At 31.0% G+C, this 26252-nt stretch overlaps 1 protein-coding gene across 4 annotated transcripts in view; it reads right to left on the bottom strand.

Annotated features, from left to right (window-relative positions):
- Positions 1-1395: 1395 nt before the first annotated feature.
- Positions 1396-26252, bottom strand: part of LOC143068773 (uncharacterized) — an 86111-nt gene continuing 61254 nt past the window's right edge. For all 4 annotated transcript variants that reach the window (XM_076243072.1, XM_076243070.1, XM_076243071.1 and 1 more), the window contains exons 7-16: positions 22870-23809; positions 21954-22066; positions 21118-21276; positions 18158-18322; positions 15473-15584; positions 10649-10836; positions 10073-10227; positions 9177-9342; positions 7922-8130; positions 1396-7035 (exon numbers count right to left, since the gene is read on the bottom strand). In XM_076243072.1, coding sequence (XP_076099187.1) covers positions 6828-7035; positions 7922-8130; positions 9177-9342; positions 10073-10227; positions 10649-10836; positions 15473-15584; positions 18158-18322; positions 21118-21276; positions 21954-22066; positions 22870-23809 — 2415 coding nt within the window. In that variant the 3' untranslated portion in view covers positions 1396-6827. The remainder of the gene's footprint in view (positions 7036-7921; positions 8131-9176; positions 9343-10072; positions 10228-10648; positions 10837-15472; positions 15585-18157; positions 18323-21117; positions 21277-21953; positions 22067-22869; positions 23810-26252) is intronic.

Genomic DNA, 26252 nt, shown 5'->3' with positions numbered 1-26252 from the left:
ATACATTGCATTGATACTCTTCACCAAATATAGTTCCTCAACTGACAAATCATGTGATAGAAAATTTTAAGGCAACACTTCAACCATGAAAATGAGGTCAGGGACAATGGACAAATATACCAGATAAAATCTACAGATCTAGAGCTGAGAGCACAAGTCATCTGTTTACGAAAAATGCATCATCAATCTATTATACTTTAATACAAATGTAATAATAAAGCTTTATACAAATAGTTACCACCACAGCCAGATTAGAATCCATATTTCAATTTAATTTTCATAAAATTATTTATGCCTAAGGACAATAATGCTGTCAAAAAGTAAAAGTAGGTTAACCTGAGCAAATATCTAATATAAAACAAGATTGGTTGGCTCTAGTGGCCTCAAAGGATTAGTTTTGGGGTTAGGTTTGTTGTTGAACACATTGGCAATACTGGAGATTTACAATGTAAGATGAAGAACCATTTCTATTTACCAGTTGTTTGTATAACTCAATCTAATGACTTCTGATTCTTCTTTGATACCAATTTTCATTGATTGAGGAAAATTTGATTTTCGTAGATACTTGATTTTTTGTTTTAAACATCTGTACAGGAGCCTATAGAACATTTGTGTTTTGTTTCATTTTATGTTGACCGCCAAAATTTACTGTACTAACAAAGTCCATGCAAATTATAAGGTATGTTCTACTAAACTAAACATGATATGATGCTCACATCTCCAACTTTCTGTAGATAATGTCCTTATTGAATATCTGTGTTTTTTATTGTGGGATGCATTAGGTTTTTTTTTTTAGTTGTCTGACCAGCTCTGTTGAATTGTTTCCCAGCGTTTTATGTTGTAGGTGCCATATAAACCTTTAATAGATCTTTTAGATATCTAATCATGGTTGGGAAATTTTGCACTGCTCTATTTCTTTTACCTCTATCTAGTCCTTTTCCAAAGCTGTTCTGATTGAGTTTTTTAGTGCATTTGTTTGTCCTGATTTTTTTTTTAAGAAATCATTATACATGTATACCATATATAGACTCTAACGAAATGATTCACACAGGCGTTGGTTCGCCACATGGAGTTTAATATGTATACTATTTGTGTCAATGACCAACCATAAAATAAATGTTTGATGTCATTTAACAGATTGAGGGGATAGCCTGAATCCTGCTCTATCAAGTTCATCAAGCATTTTTGTGATCGTCATTAATCAGGATTTGATTTGATTTGAATTTTGGTATTTTAACGCAACTTTTAAGCACCTCATTTAGGCTATTTCGTGGCGACCATTTTTTTTTTTTTTATATTTTCTAGAAGTTCCTGTCCAGCAAGCTACTGAGTGGTACATATAGCAGTTTTTTTTTTTTTAATTCAGGCAAAGATCATAAACAATATAAGACAAACTAAAGAAAAAAAATCTTTTATTTCTCAAAATTCATAATTTTATAGTCCCAATAATTTTTGATATAAAATTGTATAAATTATTTTCACAACTCTTAGATTTATTTTATTATCTGTAGATCAAGTGAACATATAAACAGCTATCAGAATCATCTGATTTTGATGTTAATATATAAAATCTGAAGATACAGATAGCCAACATTTTCACTGGAGCCACATTTTATAGATGTATTTCGCTCAATTTTTTTCAAAACATTTCATTTCAATTAGTTAAAATAGTTTTTTTTAACTTTTTTTGTTTTATTTTTTCATATTTCACTAGATATACATCTTTGTACACTCTGAATAGTACAACAACTCTTTATTCACATCTATTATAACGAATATTTTTTGGATTATCATTTTTTCTTTTTAATCTTTTTTTTTCTGCCATTCAAGTCACAAAATACAGGATAATAACATTACATTTGCTTGTTTTAAAGTTTCATATTTTATTGAATCTTAAATTTCGTTTTCTTTACTCAAAATGCCTGTATTTCTGTGACTTGGATTAATAAATACTTTTAAGCAAAAATGGCATTTACAAGAGATCAAAGGCAAAAGTTAAGGGAATTAATTTTTTTTATAAAAGTAATTTTGACTTTGGGACGGTAAACTTTTGAGACATCCTTAACTTGTACCCTATATAATTTGATTTTACTGTGTATCAAAAATGGTCACGATCTTACACAATGCCAAGATTCCTGCGTAATATTATCTCAGAAATTTAACATTACACAAAATCATGACTACAATCAATACAAAGTCACTGTGACATCACTGACACATGTCTGGTTCACGTTGAAATCATGTAATGACCTTGATGAACTATGCCAACGATACATGATGGCTGTTCCAACATGGAGCCAAACTATATAATGAGTAAAATAATGATATATGATTATGATAGCACTTATAAATGAACATTTTTGTTGAGTAAATGTACAATCATATACAACAATCAAATTGTGAGCTTTTCACTAGTGGCAAAATATAATCGGCTAAAAAGTTCCTCACGTTTCACCACGTACATGACACAAGCATAAAATAAATAATTCCTATCTGGGTAAATGCAACAAACCCTTAGAAACAGGCATGCATATATCCAGCAGGTTTATTTGTTACTGCTTTTAAATAATATATGATTTTATCTTCTGAAGGTGTCGCACATTATCAATCTGTTAAATTTGGTGGCTAATTTTTGTCAAGCGGTTAAACATTACAAAACAATTTTGCTGTTCAAGTCAATAAAATTAAAACCAATGCAAACTGTTGGTTTCAGAATCAAAAAATAGATACTGACACCTCAGAAAGTAAATTCATACATTATCACAAATCTATGTGGTAAAACATGACTGAATTGTAATACAAAGACCACAATATCATATCTGAACTTTCTTGCAACGTACCAAATCTTTTAGAATTTTTACGAGTTTTTTTTAAAATGAAAAATCATTAGAAATGAAAATACTCAAGTAAAATTCAAATAAGATCAAAGTTACTAGAACAAATTTGATATCAAATGCTAAAAACTTAAAGAGGGGCTTGTAACAATCTGACAAGTTTAGATAAGTTGCAAGTGAGTGTAGATCATGGTATTGTTAGTCTTTGCATTCACATTGCTGGAATGAACACATGGCATGTTACCTAGAAAAAATAATCAAATAGTGTAAATTCAGAAATTATTGTGTGCATTTATTATTGCTATTTTTTGGTTTTTTAGACTTATATGATATTTTAATTCTTACGATTTTGAGAAAAATCCTTTTTAATTCATATAAAATATTTCAAAATGCGAGTTAAAATTATTGTGTTTACATTTCTGTTGCATTTTTCGCAATAATAGAAACCTCGCAATAATTTCTGAATTTACAGTAGTATTGCACTGTGGAACGAATCTGCAAAAAACAATTGAAAAGGAAAGTATGAATGTGAAATGGTTTCAAATAAACTTCAACAGACTTCACATAGCATCACAGCCTTAAGAAATCATTACTTTATTCTTTCAATTCTTAATAAATCTTCTGACCGCTTTTTGTCAACTTTCACTTTTCCAATTCACTTGAAGTTATCACAAATAAATCAATAGCATTGAATTGATAGAGAGAAAATAATGACTGTTGAAATTTACAAAGCCAATGATATGCATGCTGTATCATTATATGAAGTTTGAATTAATATCAAATTAGTGGTTTGGCAATGACAAAAAGTAGCACCTGATAATTTTCTGGATAGTTTATTCACCAATATCATAATTAATCTAATATCATTTAGGTCAAGTTAAAATTCCTACATTCTCATTCAACTTTTTTTTAAGTAGGAATGAATTTTTGTTTTACTTGGTCTTCATTGTATCTAGATTTTAAGATTTCCAAACTGAAAACGTAAAGTTTCTTTTTATGAAAAAATACATTTAGAAATGAGAATCTAGGAACTAACTTTATCTAGCCTTATAATCGCATCAAACAAATTCTAGCTTAACTGTTACTAGATTATTGATAAGATGAATTTAAGGCCAATTAAAATTTCTTTACATTTTTTGGATTTCAGAATCATTTATATTCCAGAAATAATTTTTCAAATGTTTCCAACAAGCCCTTTCCAATTCATTGACAAAAAAAAATGAAAATAACAATTCATATAAAAAATCTAAAATAAATATGAAAAATAAAAAAAATTCTACAATTTATAAAATATAATGATTACTATCAATAAATTAATTTTAAGCTGCTAAGCTTTAATTTTTCAAACAAATACCAATGAACAAATAAAAATAACAATTCAAACTTAAAGAAATGAATAACCAACAGACTATACACTTTCTCACCATGAAAAAAAGTGTAAGAAAATACAAAAAAGCAAAATAATTTAGCATTTTTTTTCTATTTAACAATGATTCAGATCAACTAATCTCTGTGAAAACAAAACTACATTAAAAATGTATAAACTGTACCAGTATATTTAGGGTACCAGTATATCCAGGGTAATAGCAGAATTTATTTTTGTGTTTTAACATCATTTATACTATATTCATGCACACTCTAAGGCAAAGTTTCAAAATTAAAATTTTTTAAATTGAATGCAGGTCTTTGTATTAATCAGATTGACTTGCAAGAACCAATACACCAATACCCTGGAAACCACTAAGATTTCCATATTTCACATAAAGCCATGACTTCATCAGCCAAGTCTACTGCTGTTATAGCAGTGCACATTACCCAAAATTTGATTTTTACAAAGACCTGGTCCAACATTTACTTGTACTATTCATAGAGTTGTGTTAAGATTTACACAGCCTGAAGATCTTCCTTGCAATATATTTTATGATTTAAAAATAAAATGAAGTATGACTTCAGTGGAAATTTTAAAGGAAATCATTTTCTTCAAATTTGCAGTGATATTGAAACACAGAAACAAAACAGCACTATATTAGCTACTACAGTACTAAAATAAATAACATATAACACTGAAGGCCTTTTTTACAGCTGACAAAAGCACCATGTTAAACCCAGAGTACCTTACTACATTTCACACACCTGATTTATTAAGAAAACTTGACCCTATAATGCAACACCTCCAATCTATATACTTTTTGAGGATATTTGCAGCTCTGCATTTTGAGGTTGCAAGGCAGAACAATACTTAAATCATGGAAAATGAAAATTTAAATATTATTTTGCAGGAGCAATTATGATTTGCAAGCCCTAAATTCAAAACAACATTTATCTTCAGAAACATATCTTGTTTTTAGCATCTTCCAAGTCATTACATTGTGATTATTCCAACAATATATACAACCTCTGAAAATCAAGTGATTTCACTTAATCTTTGATATTTGCGGACACACTGATATGTAAAATTACAATGCATTTTGTACATTCAATAATTTAATGTTATTCATCCTCCTTTAATTAAGAATATGTACTCACACTAAGCCTACACATTAGACTTCAGTTATAACATAAATTTCAAGCTCTATAAAGCCTTTACAAAAAAAATCATGCAACACCACTCGACAAAAAAAGCTTTTTTACAGCATAATTACACCCGTTTTGTACATAACACAACCAGGTTTCATTACACAAAAGTCATTTATGTCTTCTGCTACATAACACAATCACTGAAAGTGTTATAATTCTTTCCCTCTCTTCGTCATACTTTTCAGTAAGTATCTGAAGTGTTAGCCTTCGTTGCTACAGAGAACCTGAATACTATATCCCTCCCTGGATAACTATTTGCTATCTTTCAGTAGTATATGTCCTATTCATATTTCACATTTTTTTTTATCTAATTCTAAAACTCCATCAAATTAAAGAATATAGCGTCTAATTCATTATTATCAACATTCTTATTTTCACAATATTTTCCACCTCTGAATTAATTCCTGAGTTCTGGGGATAAATGCTATTAATATCCTCCAAATATTTTTTTGACAACAACTTTCATCATGAGTTTTCACTATGTGATTTTAACTTTTCATGACGTAACTATCGTTGGTTGTAAGACATCTCTGGTGTTGAGATACCATAAATAAAATACTTGATTTTAATCATATCTATTTCTGACAGACATCTGATATACAATTCAGATTCCGTCTTTTATACAACACTTAAAGACAATTGGCTAAAACAAAAATTGCCACTACAACAACCACTAGTACACATATTTGATAAATATTATTTAAATAAAAATAAATATACAACCATGTGGTCTTATAGTATGACATATATACAATGTAGCTGCCTTTTATACACATGATGAACAAATGTTTGTTACAATGTGTTAAATAACCGGAATTTCTAAAACTTCTAAGGGACTGGTAGTTTTGAATGTTCATTTTCAAAATTTTAGAGTTTTGTATCTAAATTTTTAGTTTTGATTATCTTTTTGTTTAGCAAATAAATTATGAAATGTATTGCATAGGAATAATTAAGTTGTTCTTTCCCTGATTAAAAATTCTCCCTGAATGACGAAAGTTACTGATTTCAACTTTTCCGAACATTCTATTCTTGGCGCCAATAACATCATCATTTCTGAACTATTAATTTTTGATCTTGATCCCAAAAGCGTTTTACTTCATATGAGCACTAGAGTAAGATACTCAAAGATAAGTACCGTGTTTCTATACATAGCACTATCACACTCTCTTCGCTATCATACCGGGCATGCTGGGCATGCTCACTGAGACACTTTTGTACATATACTCTTGACTACAGAAATCTATCGATTTTTTGTATCTTTTTTGCAATTTTCTCTTATAGATTATAAGTACATGTCTATGTACAATACAATGACTCATTTATATATATTGATCTGTGTAACCTTTCTGTTATCGTGAGATTTCTATAAGTACAAAATCATTATGTATATACACTTTGACCTTTAAACTTTGACCTTTAGATTGGAGGTGGGCCATTTACATATCTAAAGTCAGGTGATATGGAGAAAGACCAGTTGCCTAACTCAGTAACAGTCTCTGGGTTTAATATGTAACCTATACCAAACATTAAAAAGACTGCCGCTGCCTGAACGTAACGTGACTTCAGCCATGTTGATGGTGATGAGAATGATGATGATGCTGCCGATGATGTTCTGCCACTATTTCTGAAAGTATAAATATAGCAAAATATGCATATGTATAGAGAGAAAGAAAATCATTTGAGAAGAATTAATACCTTTGCATGCATACTGCATAATAATCATTAGAGAAACTGATTCCACCACCAAATCTCAAGTAATACAATAATTTATCCATTCTGGACAGTTAAGTTTTAAATATTTAAAAACGCTTGGCAAGCCTCGCATTTTAAATTTTAAATTTTAACTGGAGTAGATAAATATCATATTACACTCCATTTAGCGGTAGAATCTATATATATAAAATGTATCCTGATTTCAAAATAAATATAGTGATAAAAATATTTCAATGTCAAATTTTACAAATGTACTTATTTGTATCCATAGTACATTAAAATGCCCCAAATATCATGATTACAATATTTTCTCCTAAAGCAAATGAAGAAAAAAAGATTTAGCAAATGTGAACTGTATCTTTGGTAGAAACAAGAATGTGTCTGTCCCCAGTACACTAATGCCCCACTTGCACTATCATTTTCTATGTTCAGTGGACCATGACATTGGGGTAAAAACTCGAATTTGGCATTAAAATTAGAAAGATCATATCATAGGGAACATGTGTACTAAGTTTGAAGTCAATTGGGCTTCAACTTCATCAAAAACTACCTTGACCAAAAACTTTAACCTGAATTTGGACAGTCGGAAAAACGGACGCAGACCAGAAAACATAATGCCCCTCTACTATCGTAGGTGGGGCATAAAAAAAAGATTAAGTGAACTAATAACTTGTCTATTGCAGTTTACCTCTTAAGTTTATAATCCAACTGGAACAGGTTTGACATGCATTTTTGTTAAAAAAAAAAAATTCTGTACTTACAAGTTTTCATTTTTTATATTTTCTAATGAAACTTACTTTTCTAATTGTGCTGCCAAGTCCTGATTGATTGTTCTCAGCAACTGTCCACATTTTCTCTGTGCTTCAAACAGCTGATCATGGATATCAGACATACTATTCATCATTTGAGTCCTGGTATCCTCGTTGAGGTAGTTTGATAGCTGACCTCTCAGCACCTGCAGTTTCTGACTCTTCTCTTCGTAACTTTTTAAGGCCTCATTTATCATCTTAAAAGAAAAATATAATATTTATCACATATTAAATTAAATATATCAAATCAAATTTTTGTTTATGCAGGATATGAAAATAAAAGTAAAAATCTAATATACATCATATTTTGATGTCAAAGTTCTAAAACCTGATTTTAATCAAGTCGGAATGGCTGGTTGTTTTCTTTTTTATAATTTGCCAAATATTTCTTGCATATTCAGGTAAAAAACACATCATTTTTTTGTTTGTTCAAGTAGGTTCTGTAATACTGAGGGGCATGCAATGGTATTAAATGTACATTATGTCATTCTTCAGGATTATACTTCACCATTTCTATACATATCAATTAATTTTTCATCTTTCACAGCAAAACAAGAATGTGTCCATAGTACACGGATGCCCCACTCGCACTATCATTTCGTGAAATTGGGGTCAAAACTTTAATTTGGAATTAAAATTAGAAAGATCATATCATAGGGAACATGTGTACTAAGTTTCAAGTTGATGTAACTTTAACTTCATTAAAAACTACCTTGAGTGAAAACTTTAACCTGAACTTCGCACTATCATTTTCTATGTTCAGTGGACCATGAAATTGGGGTCAAAACTATAATTTGGCATTAAAATTAGAAAGATCATATCATGGGGAACATGTGTATTAAGTTTCAAGTTGATTGGACTTCAGTTTCATCAAAAACTACCTCGACCAAAAACATTAACCGGACGGACGAACGGAGGCACAGATGGACGGACGGGCATTAAAATTAGAAAGATCATATCATGGAGAACATGTGTATTTAGTTTCAAGTTGATTGGACTTCTTCAAAAACTACCTTGACCAAAAACTTTAACCTGAAGCGAACGGACGCACGGACGGGTGGATGGACAAATGGACGAACAGATGGAGGCACAGACCAGAAAACATAATGCCCCTCTACTATTGTAGGTAGGGCATAACAAATGCCCTCCAAAACATTGAAGACATTATATCTATCCCTCTTTGGATTCAAAGTTGTAATGGTATGTTGATGTGTAAAGGCTCATTGCTCATGTCTGTACCTACCTGAAGGCACAGATCCTCTGACTGATCCTCTTGTGACTCCAGCCTAGAAGCCAGAACTTCTACGTTGAACTGCTCCTGTAGTAATTTCTCCAGATCCTGTCTGGTTTTACTATAATCCTGCCAGATCTCATGGATATGTTCTAATTTTGCCATCTCCTGACTTAGTCTGCAAAACAAAAGAAATATTGTGTATCAAATGGAAAAAAAAGAGTATAAATTGCTTTTGAAGATACTTAATATAAAATTCTTTGTGCATTTTTCTCTAGAACATTTTTTTTATTATAAAGATTTTTTCATAAAATTCTAATGGTGCTGGGACTACTTCAAAATAATCACAAGTGTCAGTTTTCCTTTTACATCAAGTCTGTTTTTTAATGCTAATACAATCAATCTTATTTGAAAATCATGTAGTATCAGAATTAGCCATTTCTATATAGTATTCAATTGAAATACTAATGTAAATTTAAAATATTGTTTTTAGTCTGATATACACTTAAACTGTGAATAAAGTAACAATAGTATACCATTGCCTCACAAGAGACTATTACCACATATTGCAATATTGAAGTAGTTAAAATCAATTATCTCCCCTTTAACGTGTGGAACTGGAATTATATTATTTTATTTACATCATCAGGTAGTTTTATACAATTGTGTAAAGTTTCATCCCTATCCATTTTGCAAATTAGGAGGATGTGCGCTTACAAGGCACATGGACAAACAGACTGAAAGGGCAAGGTGATTTATATATTCTTCCCAAAATTTTGTTTGTGGCGTATCAAAATTAAGCTAAAAGACACAGAATGTAAAATATGACAGTGACAGTGTTCCTGACTATTATACAGAGACAGAAAAATACTACACCAGTACATTATGAAATACACTCTGTGTTATACCTTTGTGATCTTTCAGACATGGTCTGCCCAGCTAGTTTTGTTTGGAATAACAATTGGTCCAGATTTATAGAGGGGTGCTCCAGTTCGTAGACAGATATTTTATCCTCTAAGTGATAGAACATATCCTTTGTCTGTAACATTGTCTCATGTTTTTCCTGCAAAAGTGAAAGTATCTGTAGTTATTGATTTTGAATACTCAAAATTCAGAAATTTTTGCATGCATTTATCTTCGCATTTTTTGAAGAATGAAAAAATATATCCGATTAATTTTTTCGCGATTAAAGTAAAATGCTGCATTAAAATAATGCTATCAAAATTTTGTATAATGTACAATTATTCTTATTATACTTTCAAAATATGACATTTAGCAATTCATCCACATTTAAGATTTACACAAACAGTTAAATTTTAAAAAAATAATCACCTTCATTGAGGTTACCCAACTTCTTTAGTCAATAATGCAAAGTATTTTTTATAGTAAAACTTTGCAAGAACTGTTACCTTTAAGAAATTCAATTTTTCTAAAAATTTCATTGTCCATTCAAATATTTTGAATATATGAATAATAACAAGTACCTTAACATTACTGAGACAATGTTCAACCTCCCTGATGTTTGAGAACTTATGAAGATGTGGTATGACATCACAACCGTTGACCTTGGATTGTATGTCCTCCAAACATTTATATAATGTTGACAATTGTTGCGACTGTAGTTGTCTGTCACTGGCAAAGGCATGTAGCTTCTCCCATTGGTACAGTATTTCTGACAAAAAATGTACAAAATTAAGCATCTTGTTGCTATACATTCAAATTTGTATTGGTGTCCTCTGAAAGGGAGTATTAATTGCAGAAGGTTTAATCTGGGTTTATATTACTATGATACATAAAAAAAACTTTCAACCATTAACAAAAAATTCTTTCTTGTTTTCTTTTCTTCATCAGGATCATTTGTTAAATTTAATATAGGAGCTTACAATTTCTGCTACATTTTTTCTGATTAGCATATGGCTTCAATTGTAACTAGAGGCTCTAAAGAGCCTGTGTCGCTCACCTTGGTATATGTGAATATTAAACAAAAGAAGCAGATAGATTCATGACAAAATTGTGTTTTGGTGATGGTGATGTGTTTGTACATCTTACTTTACTGAACATCCTTGCTGCTTACAATTATCTCTGTCTATAATGAACTTGGCCCAGTAGTTTCAGTGGAAAATGTTAGTCAAAATTTACAAATTTTATGAAAATTGTTAAAAATTGACTATAAAGGACAATAACTCCTTAGGGGGTCAATTGACCATTTCAGTCATGTTGACTTATTTGTAAATCTTACTTTTCTGATCATTACTGCTGTTTCATCTGAAAATTTAAGGGCAGATAGATCTTGACCTGATAAACAATTTTACCCTCAGTCAGATTTGCTCTAAATGCTTTGGTTTTTGAGTTATAAGCCAAAAACTGCATTTTACCCCTATGTTCTATTTTTAGCTGTGGCGGCCATCTTAGTTGGATCGCCGGGTCATCGGACACATTTTTAGCTCACCTGGCTCAAAGGGCCAAGTGAGCTTTTCACATCACTTGGCATCCGTCGTCCGTCGTCGTTAACTTTTACAAAAATCTTCTCCTCTGAAACTACTGGGCCAAATTAAACCAAACTTGGCCACAATCATCATTGGGGTATCTAGTTTAAAAAATGTGTCCGGTGACCCGGCCAACCAATCAAGATGGCCGCCATGGCTAAAAATAGAACATAGGGGTAAAATGCAGTTTTTGGCTTATAACTCAAAAACCAAAGCATTTAGAGCAAATCTGACATGGGGTTAAATTGTTTATCAGGTCAAGATCTATCTGCCCTGAAATTTTCAGATGAATCGGACAACCCGTTGTTGGGTTGCTGCCCCTGAATTGGTAATTTTATGGAAATTTTACTGTTTTGGTTTATTATCTTGAATATTATTATAGATAGAGATAAACTGTAAACAGCAATAATGTTCAGCAAAGTAAGATTTACAAATAAGTCAGCATGACCAAAATGGTCAGTTGACCCCTTTAGGAGTTATTGCCCTTTATAGTCAATTTTTAACCATTTTTCGTAAATCTTAGTAATCTTTTACAAAAATCTTCTCCTCTGAAACTACTGGGCCAAATTAATCCAAACTTGGCCACAATCATCTTTGGGGTATCTAGTTTAATAAATGTCTCCGGTGACCCGGTCAACCAACCAAGATGGCCGCCATGGCTAAAAATAGAACATAGGGGTAAAATGCATTTTTTTGCATATAACTCAAGAAGAGGCTGTCACAACGACAGCAAACCGGATTTATTAACATTTATTTGTGTCCTGGTAATATCACAAGAACCATAACTGATGAACAGTGAAAGTGAAAATCGTCATTATCAAATTTGACCTCCATTTTGTCATCAGTATCAACATATTAAAATTTGAAAGAGCTTAGTTGAAAGAGCTTAGGTCGAATGTTTCATGAGTAAATGCAACAACATGAATGGAAACACCATTTTTTTATCTTTCAAGAACCATAACTCCTGAACGGTAAAAGTCAAAATCGACATTATTGAACTTGACCTCCATTTTGTCATCAGTAACAACATATTAAAATTTGGGAAGCTTTGGTTGAACAGTTCATGAGTAAATGCACGGACACGACTGGAAACGCCATTTTTCAATCTTTCAAGAACCATAACTCCTGAACGGTAAAAGTCAAAATCGTCATTCTTGAACTTGACCTTCATTTTGTTGTCAATAACAACATATTAAAATTTTAAAAGCTTGGGATGAACGGTTCATGAGTAAATGCACGGACAACATTTGGTTGACGCCCGCCCGCCCGACCGACCGACCGCCCGCCCGCCGTACATCCCCAAATCAATAACCAACATTTTTGTCACAAAAATCCGGTTAAAAACCAAAGCATTTAGAGCAAATCTAACATGGGTAAAATTGTTCATCAGGTCAACATCTATTTGCCCTTAAATTTTCAGATATATCGGACAACCCGTTGTTGGGTTGCTGCCCCTGAATTGGTAATTTTATGGAAATTTTACTGTTTTGGGTTATTATCTTGAATATTATTATAGATAGAGATAAACTGTAAACAGCAATAATGTTCAGCAAAGTAAGATTTACAAATAAGTCAAGATGACCAAAATGGTCAGTTGACCCCTTTAGGAGTTATTGCCCTTTATAGTCAATTTTTAACCATTTTTCGTAAATCTTAGTAATCTTTTACAAAAAATCTTCTCCTCTGAAACTACTGGGTTAAATTAATCCAAACTTGGCCACAATCATTTTTGGGGTATTTAGTTTAAAAAATGTGTCCGGTGACCCGGCCATCCAACCAAGATGGCCGCCATGGCTAAAAATAGAACATAGGGGTAAAATGCAGTTTTTGGCTTATAACTCAAAAACCAAACCATTTAGAGCAAATCTGACTGGGGTAAAATTGTTTATCAGGTCAAGATCTATCTGCCCTTAAATTTTCAGATGAATCGGACAACCCGTTGTTGGGTTGCTGCCCCTAAATTGGTAAGTTTAAGGAAATTTTGCTGTTTTTGGTTATTATCTTGAATACTATTATAGATAGAGATAACCTGTAAACAGCACTAATGTTCAGAAAAGTAAGATTTACAAATAAATCAACATGACTGAAATGGTCAATTGACCCCCTAAGGAGTTATTGTCCTTTATAGTCAATTTTTAACAATTTTCATAAAATTTGTAAATTTTTACTAACATTTTCCACTGAAACTACTGGGCCAAGTTCATTATAGATAGAGATAATTGTAAGCAGCAAGAATGTTCAGTAAAGTAAGATGTACAAACACATCACCATCACCAAAACACAATTTTGTCATGAATCTATCTGCTTCTTTTGTTTAATATTCACATATACCAAGGTGAGCGACACAGGCTCTTTAGAGCCTCTAGTTTAAACTAAATACCCCAAAAATGATTGTGGCCAAGTTTGGATTAATTTAACCCAGTAGTTTCAGAGGAGAAGATTTTTTGTAAAAGATTACTAAGATTTACGAAAAATGGTTAAAAATTGACTATAAAGGGCAATAACTCCTAAAGGGGTCAACTGACCATTTCAGTCATGTTGACTTATTTGTAAATCTTACTTTGCTCAACATTATTGCTGTTTACAGTTTATCTCTATCTATAATAATATTCAAGATAATAACCCAAAACAGTAAAATTTCCATAAAATTACCAATTCAGGGGCAGCAACCCAACAACGGGTTGTCCGATATATCTGAAAATTTAAGGGCAAATAGATGTTGACCTGATGAACAATTTTACTCTGTTAGATTTGCTCTAAATGCTTTGGTTTTTGAGTTATAAGCCAAAAACTGCATTTTACCCCTATGTTCTATTTTTAGCCATGGCGGCCATCTTGGTTGGTTGACCGGGTCACCAGACAAATTCTTTAAACTAGATACCCCAATGATGATTGTGGCCAAGTTTGGATTAATTTGGCCCAGTAGTTTCAGAGGAGAAGATTTTTGTAAAAGATTACTAAGATTTACGAAAAATGGTTAAAAATTGACTATAAAGGGCAATAACTCCTAAAGGGGTCAACTGACCATTTTGGTCATGCTGACTTATTTGTAAATCTTACTTTGCTGAACATTATTGCTGTTTACAGTTTATCTCTATCTATAATAATATTCAAGATAATAAACCAAAACAGTAAAATTTCCATAAAATTACCAATTCAGGGGCAGCAACCCAACAACGGGTTGTCCGATTCATCTGAAAATCTCAGGGCAGATAGATCTTGACCTGATAAACAATTTAACCTCCATGTCAGATTTGCTCTAAATGCTTTGGTTTTTGAGTTATAAGCCAATAACCACATTTTACCCCTATGTTCTATTTTTAGCCATGGTGGCCATCTTGGTTGGTTGACCGGGTCAGCGGACACATTTGTTAAACTAGATACCCCAATGATGATTGTGGCCAAGTTTGGTAAAATTTGGCCTGGTAGTTTCAGAGGAGAAGATTTGTGTAAAAGTTAACGACGACGGACGCAGGACGACGACGACGGACCCCGGACGCCAAGTGATGGGAAAAGCTGACTTGGCCCTTTGGACCAGGTGAGCTAAAAAGAAAAGAAAGATGTTTGCCAAAAAAAAATGTATTTAAGGTAAGGTTAAAAAATCCACTTTAACACAACCTTACACCAAGTCAAAGTATCACATTTCTTTATATTGTATCATTTTAGAGTGATTGTTTTTTTAGCTGTCAGGGGTTAGGGCAGCTAACTGTGTGTTATTTGATGTGTCCATGTTATCCTGTGATTTTACTTCAAATTTTAATAGATTTTATAAATATTATTAACAGTGTAAATATCATTTTCATTATTTTCATGAAGAATTACCTTGCAATGTATCAACATCTTCCTCTTCATCAGTACTAACAACTGTGCCCAGATGTTGTAGTACTCTTCTCAAACAATCTATGTTGGTCTGGCAGGTAGCTATTACTTCAGCCTATAATTATAAATGTTATAAACTCTTAGTACAACAATAGACAATTCATAGACCATTTTACAACAATAGATCCTTTTATGCAAATTCTCAGTTGGCATTTGCCTGAAACTAAAATATTTATTAAACTTAATAATCAGTAGAGCCTTATTTTGACTTTTTGGAAAATCAAGGCATAGGGCTTTTCTCATTGATGAAGGCCGTACGATGACGTATGTTTGTTAATTTTTGTGTCATTTGGTCTATTATGGAGAAATGTCCCATTGGCAATCATACCACATCTTCTTTTTTTATTTCAAAATCATTTTACTCAATAACGGAAACAGCCTAGACTATAAGATTTAATCTACATACAAGTAATTATTTTATTTTTTATGCAGCCAATAAAAGAAATATATTGCCCCAACTGTCACCTAGATACACATAATCAATTTCAGGTTATCTAAGTTGAAAGAGTTGAAGCAGCTGATGTAATTTCATGAATCTGCATCCAAAAATTAATCGATAAATGTTTTAGTGTTACAGTGACTTGACTGTTAGTGTTGCTATCCACCAATTGCAACTCATTAAAAATTTTGACCAAATTGCAATTTGTTTTATAAAATCAAATTGTTCAACTGGTCAAAATATTGAACAAATTGTTCAGCCAAAATGTGAAAGTGCAAGGTGATAAAATAAAATATACTTACAATCCTATAAGACTTTAACTCCACTTTAATGATGTTATTACTAAATTTGTCTATCAATCTGTATAGTTATATTCTAGCCATTACCATACTAAAGGTAAAATATTTTATTTTGAATTGCTATAAAAATGTCCAAACTAAGCTTTTATATAGTTTTTCTTTCAAAAAGGATTTTATATTTATAAGAATCATATATCATTTAAAATAATACATCATATATTCAGTAAAATACGTGTGAAATAACAATATGCTATTGATAAGTTTCCTTGGGGAGATAACCTAAAATACTATTCTTTTGAATAAAGATTTTTTTAAACCAAAAAAGATTATCTCCCTTTCCTACAAACATATTGCAATTTCACAAATATTTTACTGAATATGAAATGTTTTTATTCACATAATGTGTGATTCTTATGAATATAGAATACTTTTCGAAAGAAAAACTATATAAAAGCTTAGTTTGGACATTTTTATAGCAATTAAAAATAAAACAGTTCACCTTTAGTATGGTAATGGCTATAATATAACTATACAGATTGATAGACTGATATTAGTAATACCATCAATAAAGTGGAGTTAAAGTCTTATAGGATTGTAAGTATGTTTTATTTTATCACCTTGCACTTTCACGACTTGACTGTGGTTTTCTACAGCAGTTGGTTCAAATTTCTGACCAGTTGAACAATTTGGTTTAATAAAACAAATTGCAATTTGGTCAAAATTTTGAATGAATTGCAATTGGCGGATAGCAACACTTACAGTCAAGTCACTGTAGAACTATTTGATATACGGTAATTTCAGAAATTTTTGCACGTACATGTATTTATTAATGTGATTGCTGAAAAATGCACATAAAACTTAAATTATTATGATTTCAGGATATGCTGCACAGAAATAATTCTATCAAATTTTAAATGTGAGTTTTTATTTTTGTGATTTTCGCAAAAATAAAATCATTGCAAAAATTTCTGAATATTTGAGTATTTATAATTAAAATTATCACCTGGATTCAAAAAGAGGTTGATGTTTATATAAAAATCAGTCACCTTAACATAAATAAAATCGGTCACCTTAACTTAGATGTAGCAATCTATTTTTCCGACATTTAATATGATATTATTAGTATAAAAAACGAAGTATTAAAACTTGTTCTTAAAATAAAATCTTATGTGAAACCAATACCACAAGATTAATGAAACAAATGATTTTTTCTCATCTCATATCCTTATAACACATGGCTCATTACTAAGTATTAAAACTCAATATCATATCTCATTGTAAGGACTTATCTAACCTAATGGGATATTGATCCTGTATGATGTGTTACTAAGTCAAATCATCTATTCACAGTAATTACAAATTGTAAAATGTTTATCAATATCGGTGGACTTACTGTAATTTAAACAAACAATTTGTTTTCTCTCCTAATTTTATTTGTCAAACTACCATATTTCTAATTATTTACATTTACACTTCAACAGCATTTTTTTTTTTATCACAAAAATAACTCATTTGTTTTGACGAAAAATATCGGTCCTTTGGGGTAAATTGTATTACTGTCCACAAACTACATGGTATAATCATTATAAAAATATCATAGGAAGAATTCTAATTATTTTTTTCCTGTCTTGTGGGAATTTTGAAAGGAAACACTTTCTAACTAGATTATCCTATTTGTTTCATTCTGAGAATAGCTGCATTCTGACAATTTGGTTCATCTTAAAATAAGCCAAAAAAAATCATAGATGATATACGATACAAAATATCTAAGATTTTTGTTATTACAATGTATTGAAGGTACATTGTACTCAAAAAGTGGTGCAGTTAAATTTTCTTATAGAATATCCTATGTTTCTGAGAAAATTATGGTATGCCTTTTTTTTTACTTACATATTTGCTTGAATTTAGGTCAATTCCTGTTCCTTGGAAATCTTTGACCTTTTTCTTTAGGAACTGATCTGTGATTTTGAGTTGTTTGGCTGAGTCTTTGATGAAGAAGTATAAATCTTCTAAATCAGAATCACTGTCGTAGCCATGCTTACTGCTCTGATTGGTCTGAAAATTAAAAAAAAATATATTGTCATAACCATGCCTACTGCTTAATCCTAAAAAAATATAAATCAGAATATCTGTCATAAAGTGAATTAAGGAATCAAAGAATTAATGAAATACCTAAATGAAAATAGACCTATGACAATCTGAGAAAGAAATTTCCTGTTCCAAGCCTTCAAGTAGACAGTTTTCATTTGAAATTCTATGCACTAAACTCTGACTTCCAAAAACCCATAAAAAGGGCCATTAGATGTTATAGCAATCTCAAACTAATTAGTGTTATACTATTTCTATGGGAATTTCTTGGTAAAGGGACAACTATGTTTATATTTTAGTATATCAAATTTGTCAAAGACCAGATTGAGACCAGGCTAATATGAACTAGGAATATACAGTACAACCTGCCTTACCAGAAACCCTTCAGGATTAAATGTTTTTTTATGTTCTGGTAGAATAAATCAGTTTTCACATCATCAAGTACAGAAAGGGTAAGGTCAGAATTAACTATACAATACTGCAACGATTGAATCAGATGACACACTAACGAAACTAAATACAAGTACCTATGCAATTGCAAATTTGTTTCAAACTACAAGATTGATAACACAAAATGGTTTCATAGTAATTTTTAAAGACAAATTCATCCCAATCTGAAGCCCTGTGATAATTTTGCGTGTTATACAGTTTTGTTAACTTGAGAGCTAAAGTCACATTGAATGCACTTTAACAATTGCATGATTATTTTGATATAAGACACCAGACCACCCATCATAAAACATGACCTCTGTTGAGGAACTGAAAAACTGATCACGTATTTGTGTCATTACAGGTAAATGGTCCAGGTGTAAAAAATATAATAGAGATGTAGGGATGATATGGAAACTTTACAGAAATGACTCAAAACTGTGCATCTGGTGCATATTTCGAGTCAGGCTTGAATTATTTCATTATTTGTTGCAGATTTTACACTTATAGAAAAAAATAATTTGAAATGTTAGCCTTTAAATTAAATATAATCATGCATGCTAAACACATAACCATTGCATTTTGGAAAGAAAATATCAATAAATAATTTGAATTAAAAGCACTGTCGTCTTATTATCCAAATTAATAGGTTCAAGAATAGACTACAAAGTAAAAACTTAGAAATTAAACAGTGGAAGTTTTGTTTATTAATGAATATTCCTAATGAAGTCTATAATTAGCATCCGAAATAAATTTCCTGACAACATATTGGATAATTATAATATTTTGACATTGTGTATTACCATATGTCTTTCTTTACATCAGGGAAAATAATCAATTCTAATACTGAGTCAAGTCAAGACTAAAATAGCTTATATATCCTGAAAAATTTTACTTAAGATTTTAATTATTTATTATCTTTAAAATTTACTGAAGCTTCTTTATAATCTAGGTGAATAATGAACACAAACTCCTACACTAATCTTAAAAGTCAGCCTGCTAATGTTTCTCATGTTTCTGTAGAAAAAGTAAGGCCACAAATCGGAGGACCTTGAGAAAATTAAACATGGACAGTGTTGCTTAGTATAACATTCATCCCTAATGAAGTTTTCTCACTGCTACAGTTTCTATAATTAGCATCGGAAATAGCTTTCTTGGTGACATATACATATATATTAATTGTAATTCACAACATTGTCTTTCACAAAAGCAGGAAAAATCCTCCTAACTTAGTAATGCTAAACAAGCACTTTTATCTTAAACAAAAATCCCTTAAGGGTCAGAATCATTTATTGGCTTAAATTAACTACAGTTAACAAGAATCAAGATGTACTTTTAATATTAACTCAAACATTAATCTCAAATTTAATGCTATGCCTAAAGGATTATGAATTTATGATCAACCATCTAAACACTGCTGCACCTCATAATAATTCAAAGTACAATCATACAGTTCAAATCAGATTTCAAAAAAATATTTCTTAGACATTGTAATTTAATAACCATTTTAATTATAGCATGCTTTTTTGTTTGTCCCTTAAAATATTTATATTTGAATACATGTACAATTGTATGTTTCTTAACATGAAAACGACATGCATTAAATACTTAACTTTTCTTTAATCTAAACAAGTATTATTTTTATCAATCATCATATTTTTCTACTCTTTCTAAGCTACATCATGACACAGGAATCCAATATTAAAATAAAACCTAAAATTTATGATCCGGCTGTCTTTGTCATTAATAACAAATAATCAGATTTTATTTTTACAAAAATATTTTATAGCAGATTTTTTAATGTGAACACTAGCAATAAAACTTGTACTTCGTTTTTACACAGCTGAATTATGCGAAACTGCACGTAGCTATAATAGCATTATGCATTTTGCATCAAATAACTAACTTGACATTTTTATCTTCTTCAAACTTGTAACCAACCCATTATTCATCGATAACATTTTTCTTGTTCTACAACTATAAACTAATAAAATCTTTTCAACCAGCAGCACTTGGTTTATAAAAATCACATCTAACCATCAATTTGTAAAATTATTTTTCATTCACAAGCAATTAAGCAGATCATCCATTTACGACAGATCAAATTATTCGCTTATAAAATTTCTCTATTTGAATTTGTCATTCCAAATGATCGCTTTACACCCACACTTCTTGATCTAACAGACAAATTCTCAACATCATCTCATTAGTCAAAATAAATGACGATCAGAAAATCAATAAAGAACAAGTTAAAAGAAGTGTACCAATTTCTTAATGAAATTTGCCATTTTCTTTAGAAAGAACATACGAAAATAACCCTAACAAATCCTTACCAATTTTGGCTTTGACTTCTTTTTAGCCATAACATCTCTCACAATAGAAGAGGACTGAGCAGAGGTTATTTCCTCGTCAAACTCCAAGTCCTGTTCTAGCTGGGCCCAGGAGATTGGCAATTCTTCTTGGTCCTCACCAAGGGACGTGTAGACTGTTTGCTGTTAATAGAAAATGAGTTATATTGTAGTTGGAAACATAATTTGAATATCTGAAGTTTGACAGTGATTTGATTTACAAGATGAAATCATGTCATATAACCACATGCATTAACTATGAAACTACAAGATTGCAAGAACAAAATTTGTTGTGTTCCTGTATGCTAAATTTCAGTGCATTTTTTGTCTGTATTTCATCTAATTTTAGAGCTAAAAGAAAAAGTGCTATCAAACTATTTTTGGTGATTACTAAAAATGTAGTAAAATCTGAATTTCAAAATAAAAGTTTTAAAACAGTTGTTGCACATCTGATTCATTTTGTATATATAGTATCAATATCTCAACTAACCATATGTCTCTGAAGATATGTTGTTTCTGACATGAAATCAGTGCTTTTACAGTTACTTTTATGTATTTTTTTCATTTAGATATATATCATTGTATACTAAGAGTTACAGGTGGTATACCTGACAAAAGGTATTTATCAACAGTAGTTTGGGCAGGGAAGCAGTTTTATTATCTGATTCTTGTTTCGTTTCAGAAGTGGTGGTAGTTAACCAACCAAAGACAGGGAATCAGTACTATTATCTGATTCCTGTTCTGATAAATGTACATGGTGGTAGTTAACCAACCAAAGACAGGAAAGCAGTACTATTATCTGATCCCTGTTTGGTACATACCTGGTGGTAGTTATCCCACCAAACTGGTTCCGACATGGAAGCAGTACTATTGAGTGGATCCTCATCCTCTGTACAGGATATGTCTGTCTGTGCAGTCACGTAGGCATCTGACACTGAAAAATAAATCAATGATGAAAACTATATTTCTAATTCTAATCTTCACTGATTTACTTAAAATTAATAGAAATCTATATATGAGTTGATTTCGTTCTTTAAGGTATCTTTTAATATCAATCCATTTTTACTTTAAATGTCAATGTTTAGTGTTTCCAAGGTAATGTCATACAACACAGTTCATTAAAGTCGCCTTGGATATTTTATTCTTATTTCTCTAGAAACTTCAAATATTGTGTTTTATTCTTATTTTTTTTTACATTAAATAAATCAGGTTCTATATTTGATATTAGGCCAAAATAAACCTATATGTTTATGTCTACCAAGGGCAGTTGGACATTGTTGTTTAAGAACCATTACAGTTCATAAATTTGTGGTTAATCACTGTATAATGTCCAAACATTTCCCTGAAGTCTTTAAAAATAAAATCATTTTAACTATCTTATTTTTTTGTGCTAGGTGGCAGAAAACAATATATTTTGTTTGGCCTTTAAAAAATAGGGCTCATTTGAGGACAAATCATATATTAGTACATTTTCCTAAATTATGCTTATGAAAATCCATTGACAATCAATATCATATTGACTGAATGGTCAATTAAATAAGTAGCGAGAGTTTTAATTGACCTTAATGGAATGTACTTTTCATTGATATTTTTGTAGCTAATATAGATCTACCATTGTTCTACTAAACTACACACTGTATGTCTCTTCAAAAATATTTTAACAATGACCTATGTAGAATTCAACTTAAATTCAATATTTTTCTTCTCTCAAAATCGAAATTAATAGAAGTTTCATACCTTCAGTTTCTGTATCAGTAACTTCCACACGTGGCGTTGAATCATACAGTTTTCTTTTAACACCACATTTTGGCAAAGTCGATGAACGGAACTGTTTTGGAGTTTCATATTCCAATGTATTTATTGATGTTTCAGATTTTGACAATGTCACAACCTCTTTATCACTAACATCACTGAACTGAATCACACTCCAGGGTCTATCTTTTCGTTGTTTTCGCTTTTTCAATTTTGATGTGTCGTGGAACCTAGGGAGAGTTGTGGGTGACAATGATGCATCAGAATTAAAATCCAGCCCCAATACGCTATCACACAATATTTCCTGATCATCTGTTGCTGTGGAGAATTCATCAGCGCCTTCATCGCTATCCTCGCTACTTGCATCACAGGAACTGATCTCAACTATTTTTGGAGGAGATTCAGACTTCCTCTTTACAGGAGATCTCCTTTCTCTTTTGGGCGACTTATTTTCACTAGTTGGTAATTTTTCACCAACAAGTGTATCAACCTTTTCAATCAACTTACGAATATCATCACAATCAGATTCTGTACTGGTGTGACCGGTATTGATAGGGGATACAGAAGTACCACTGCTATAACCAATGTCTCGGCTCTCAAGTCTGTGTTTGTTCCTTCTCAGCATATCTAGGTCAGAGTCGCTGCATTCTGATGACATTTTAAACTCCACTTCACTGACGACTGCACTGTCTTTTCCGCTGAAGTCTCCGGAGGCATGAGAAAGGCCACAATTAATGTCAGTCTCTTCAACACATGTACTACTATCCTTTTGATCGCTATCTTCGGCTAGAGGAGATTCAACAAAATCGGCACAACGATTATTCACTGTGAATCTATCATCAGTGAGAGGGCTGGAGCCAAATTTTTCCCATCCAGAATTTTGTGGTATCCAACCTGATAAGAATGATGCTGATGAAAATGGTTTCTGAAATAAAAATAATAAATACATTAAAAAATGCACTAGGTAAAATGAAATAGATTTTTTAAAGAAAAAGTTCTGAACATTATTGTCAAAAATTTCCTTTCTTACCAAACTGATGATTTATATATCTGTTAATCATAAGATTCTGCCCCAAGTACCAAATTGCTCTGCTTTAAAAAAAAATCCAAATTACTTAGCGTGAAAAATACCAAACTGCTTTTTAAAATATCTAATTACTTTTAGGCATGCTGAAGTATACCACATTTAACTAACTCTCAACCATACTTATATCTACATCTCTATAAATGGACTGATTAAGATAATCTAGTAAGGTTTAATGCTCAAAACAGGATTTGCATGTACTATATCCTTGAAGATGCGCTGCTTCATATTTTCATTTAAAAAATATCAAATCAAAATGACTTAAATAAATTCTTCTCAGTACTTAAGCTAGAAATTAAACTTGACAAAGGTGTAAAAATCAATTCCCATCAAGGAGAAAGTCATAATTACGATTTTTATTATTCCCTCGTAACGATTTAATCTGGACATCATCAAAAAGCTGATAAGTCTTTTAATATAAATTATTACGTTAAGGAACAAAGAATAAAGTTAACAAAGAGAAAATAAAAACCATTATAGCTTCCAGCATCATTCACACATTCATTATTAAACTTGTAAGGCTCCCTGTTCTTTGAAAGGTAAAGAACCATTTAGTATCCATGGAAACATCATTGAAGCATGAACTGTGAACTTTCTATTTTGTTAAGTTATGATTGAAAATTTTATAATAACACTTAAATCCAGGTATAACTGATGCAAATAATTTTTTATGTTTTTAATGTCATAAAAATGTTACGTCCGTTTGATCAAGTCCAATTTTGACATTAAATTTACATCAGAAGATTTTATGGGTGTTTTTGAACTTGTCCTTGAACATTTTCATCCAAATCTCCCAGGATTTGAGACATTTCATACAATATAATATTATTTATACAAAGTTTTATATGTAAATGACACAGCCATACACAGGAGTATATATTTATCTCTGTTTCTATGAGAACATTACATAAATAAGTAAATAGAAATATACCCTATAATTCAAGCATAAAAATTTTTATTTCATTTTTAAGTACTAAGTCATACATAGTTTAAGCTCAGAGCCTTTAAGTTTATTTAAATATTTGTTTAATATTGATTAATCTAATCCAATTTTCTGCATCTGTGTAATATTGTCTATTTCTGATGCAATATTTATTTTTAGTGCCTAAAGGTATATTGAACACAACTTTATTATATGCATGTGCGATATTTACAGTTGATGTAATGTCGTCTAACATGAAATGCACATGAGGTTTATCATTGTAAAATAATGAGTTACTAATTTTAGTTGCAAGAGAATAACAATTAATCCCTTGAATAATGCAAAGCATGTTTTGTTTCTGATAAACAACAGAACACTCACCTTTTCAATCCTTTTTGGTTATTGCTGACCATTTAAAAGATAAAATCAAGGCCATTTTTAACCTTTGAAAATGAGAACGCATTTTGACTGACACAATTACTGCATAAATATTCAAATGTAAGAATATGATGACAGCATTTGGATTTAGGCATTTTTCTGTCCATTATACATCATATACATGTAGCAAAAATGTTCCCAATATATCAATCAAAGAAGGAAATTCCGAAATGCATTTGGATAGTTGAACTTGAAATAAGTTTCTAAGATTTATATCATTATAATATCCACATTCTGTGGTTTCATTTATTTTCGTGGGTATCAATTTTCATCAATTGCTGAAAACTTGCATATTTGTGGCTATTTGATTTTGTGGTTTTGCCAATCTCTGTATACAAAGCCTATTGAAAAGATATCTTTCATTGAACATTTGAATTTGTGGTTCACCTATACCCATGAACCCCACGAAAATTGGTATCAAATGAATAATAATGAATCAACAGCACGAACAGTAAAGGAAATGCTCCTTTTGAAATGACCGACTATTCCTACTTTCTCTTTTGTAACCAGAATCATGACATTTTTTTTTTATGTTGGCCTAAGATCACTGTTCAACTTCTATGTCAACATCTATATTGTATGGCCTAAGAGCACTTTGTTACTTTTAAATTAACCTCTATGGAGCACTATAGGTAGAAATGGACAGATTCAAATGTGTCGTCTGCCTCAATGACAGCAATTTTATTGTGTCTGCTGCAGACAATTCTAATGGAGACAGTATTTTAATGAATCATTCATGCTTAATTTCCAGAGATAATAGTTTCTAAAATATAATAGCCCAAAAGTCTTGTCTGCTACTTCAAACTTTCTAAAAATTTGATTCACTTCAGTTGTTAAAACACCTTTTAAAACAAATTCTTATCACATTTATTTTAATGTTTTAAAACGTGCAAGTTGTATAAAAATTACAACTTCCTGGAAACC

This window comes from Mytilus galloprovincialis, chromosome 3, assembly GCF_965363235.1.
Source record: "Mytilus galloprovincialis chromosome 3, xbMytGall1.hap1.1, whole genome shotgun sequence".
Taxonomy (NCBI): Eukaryota; Metazoa; Mollusca; class Bivalvia; order Mytilida; family Mytilidae; genus Mytilus; species Mytilus galloprovincialis.
This window is presented reverse-complemented; position numbering and strand designations above follow the sequence as displayed.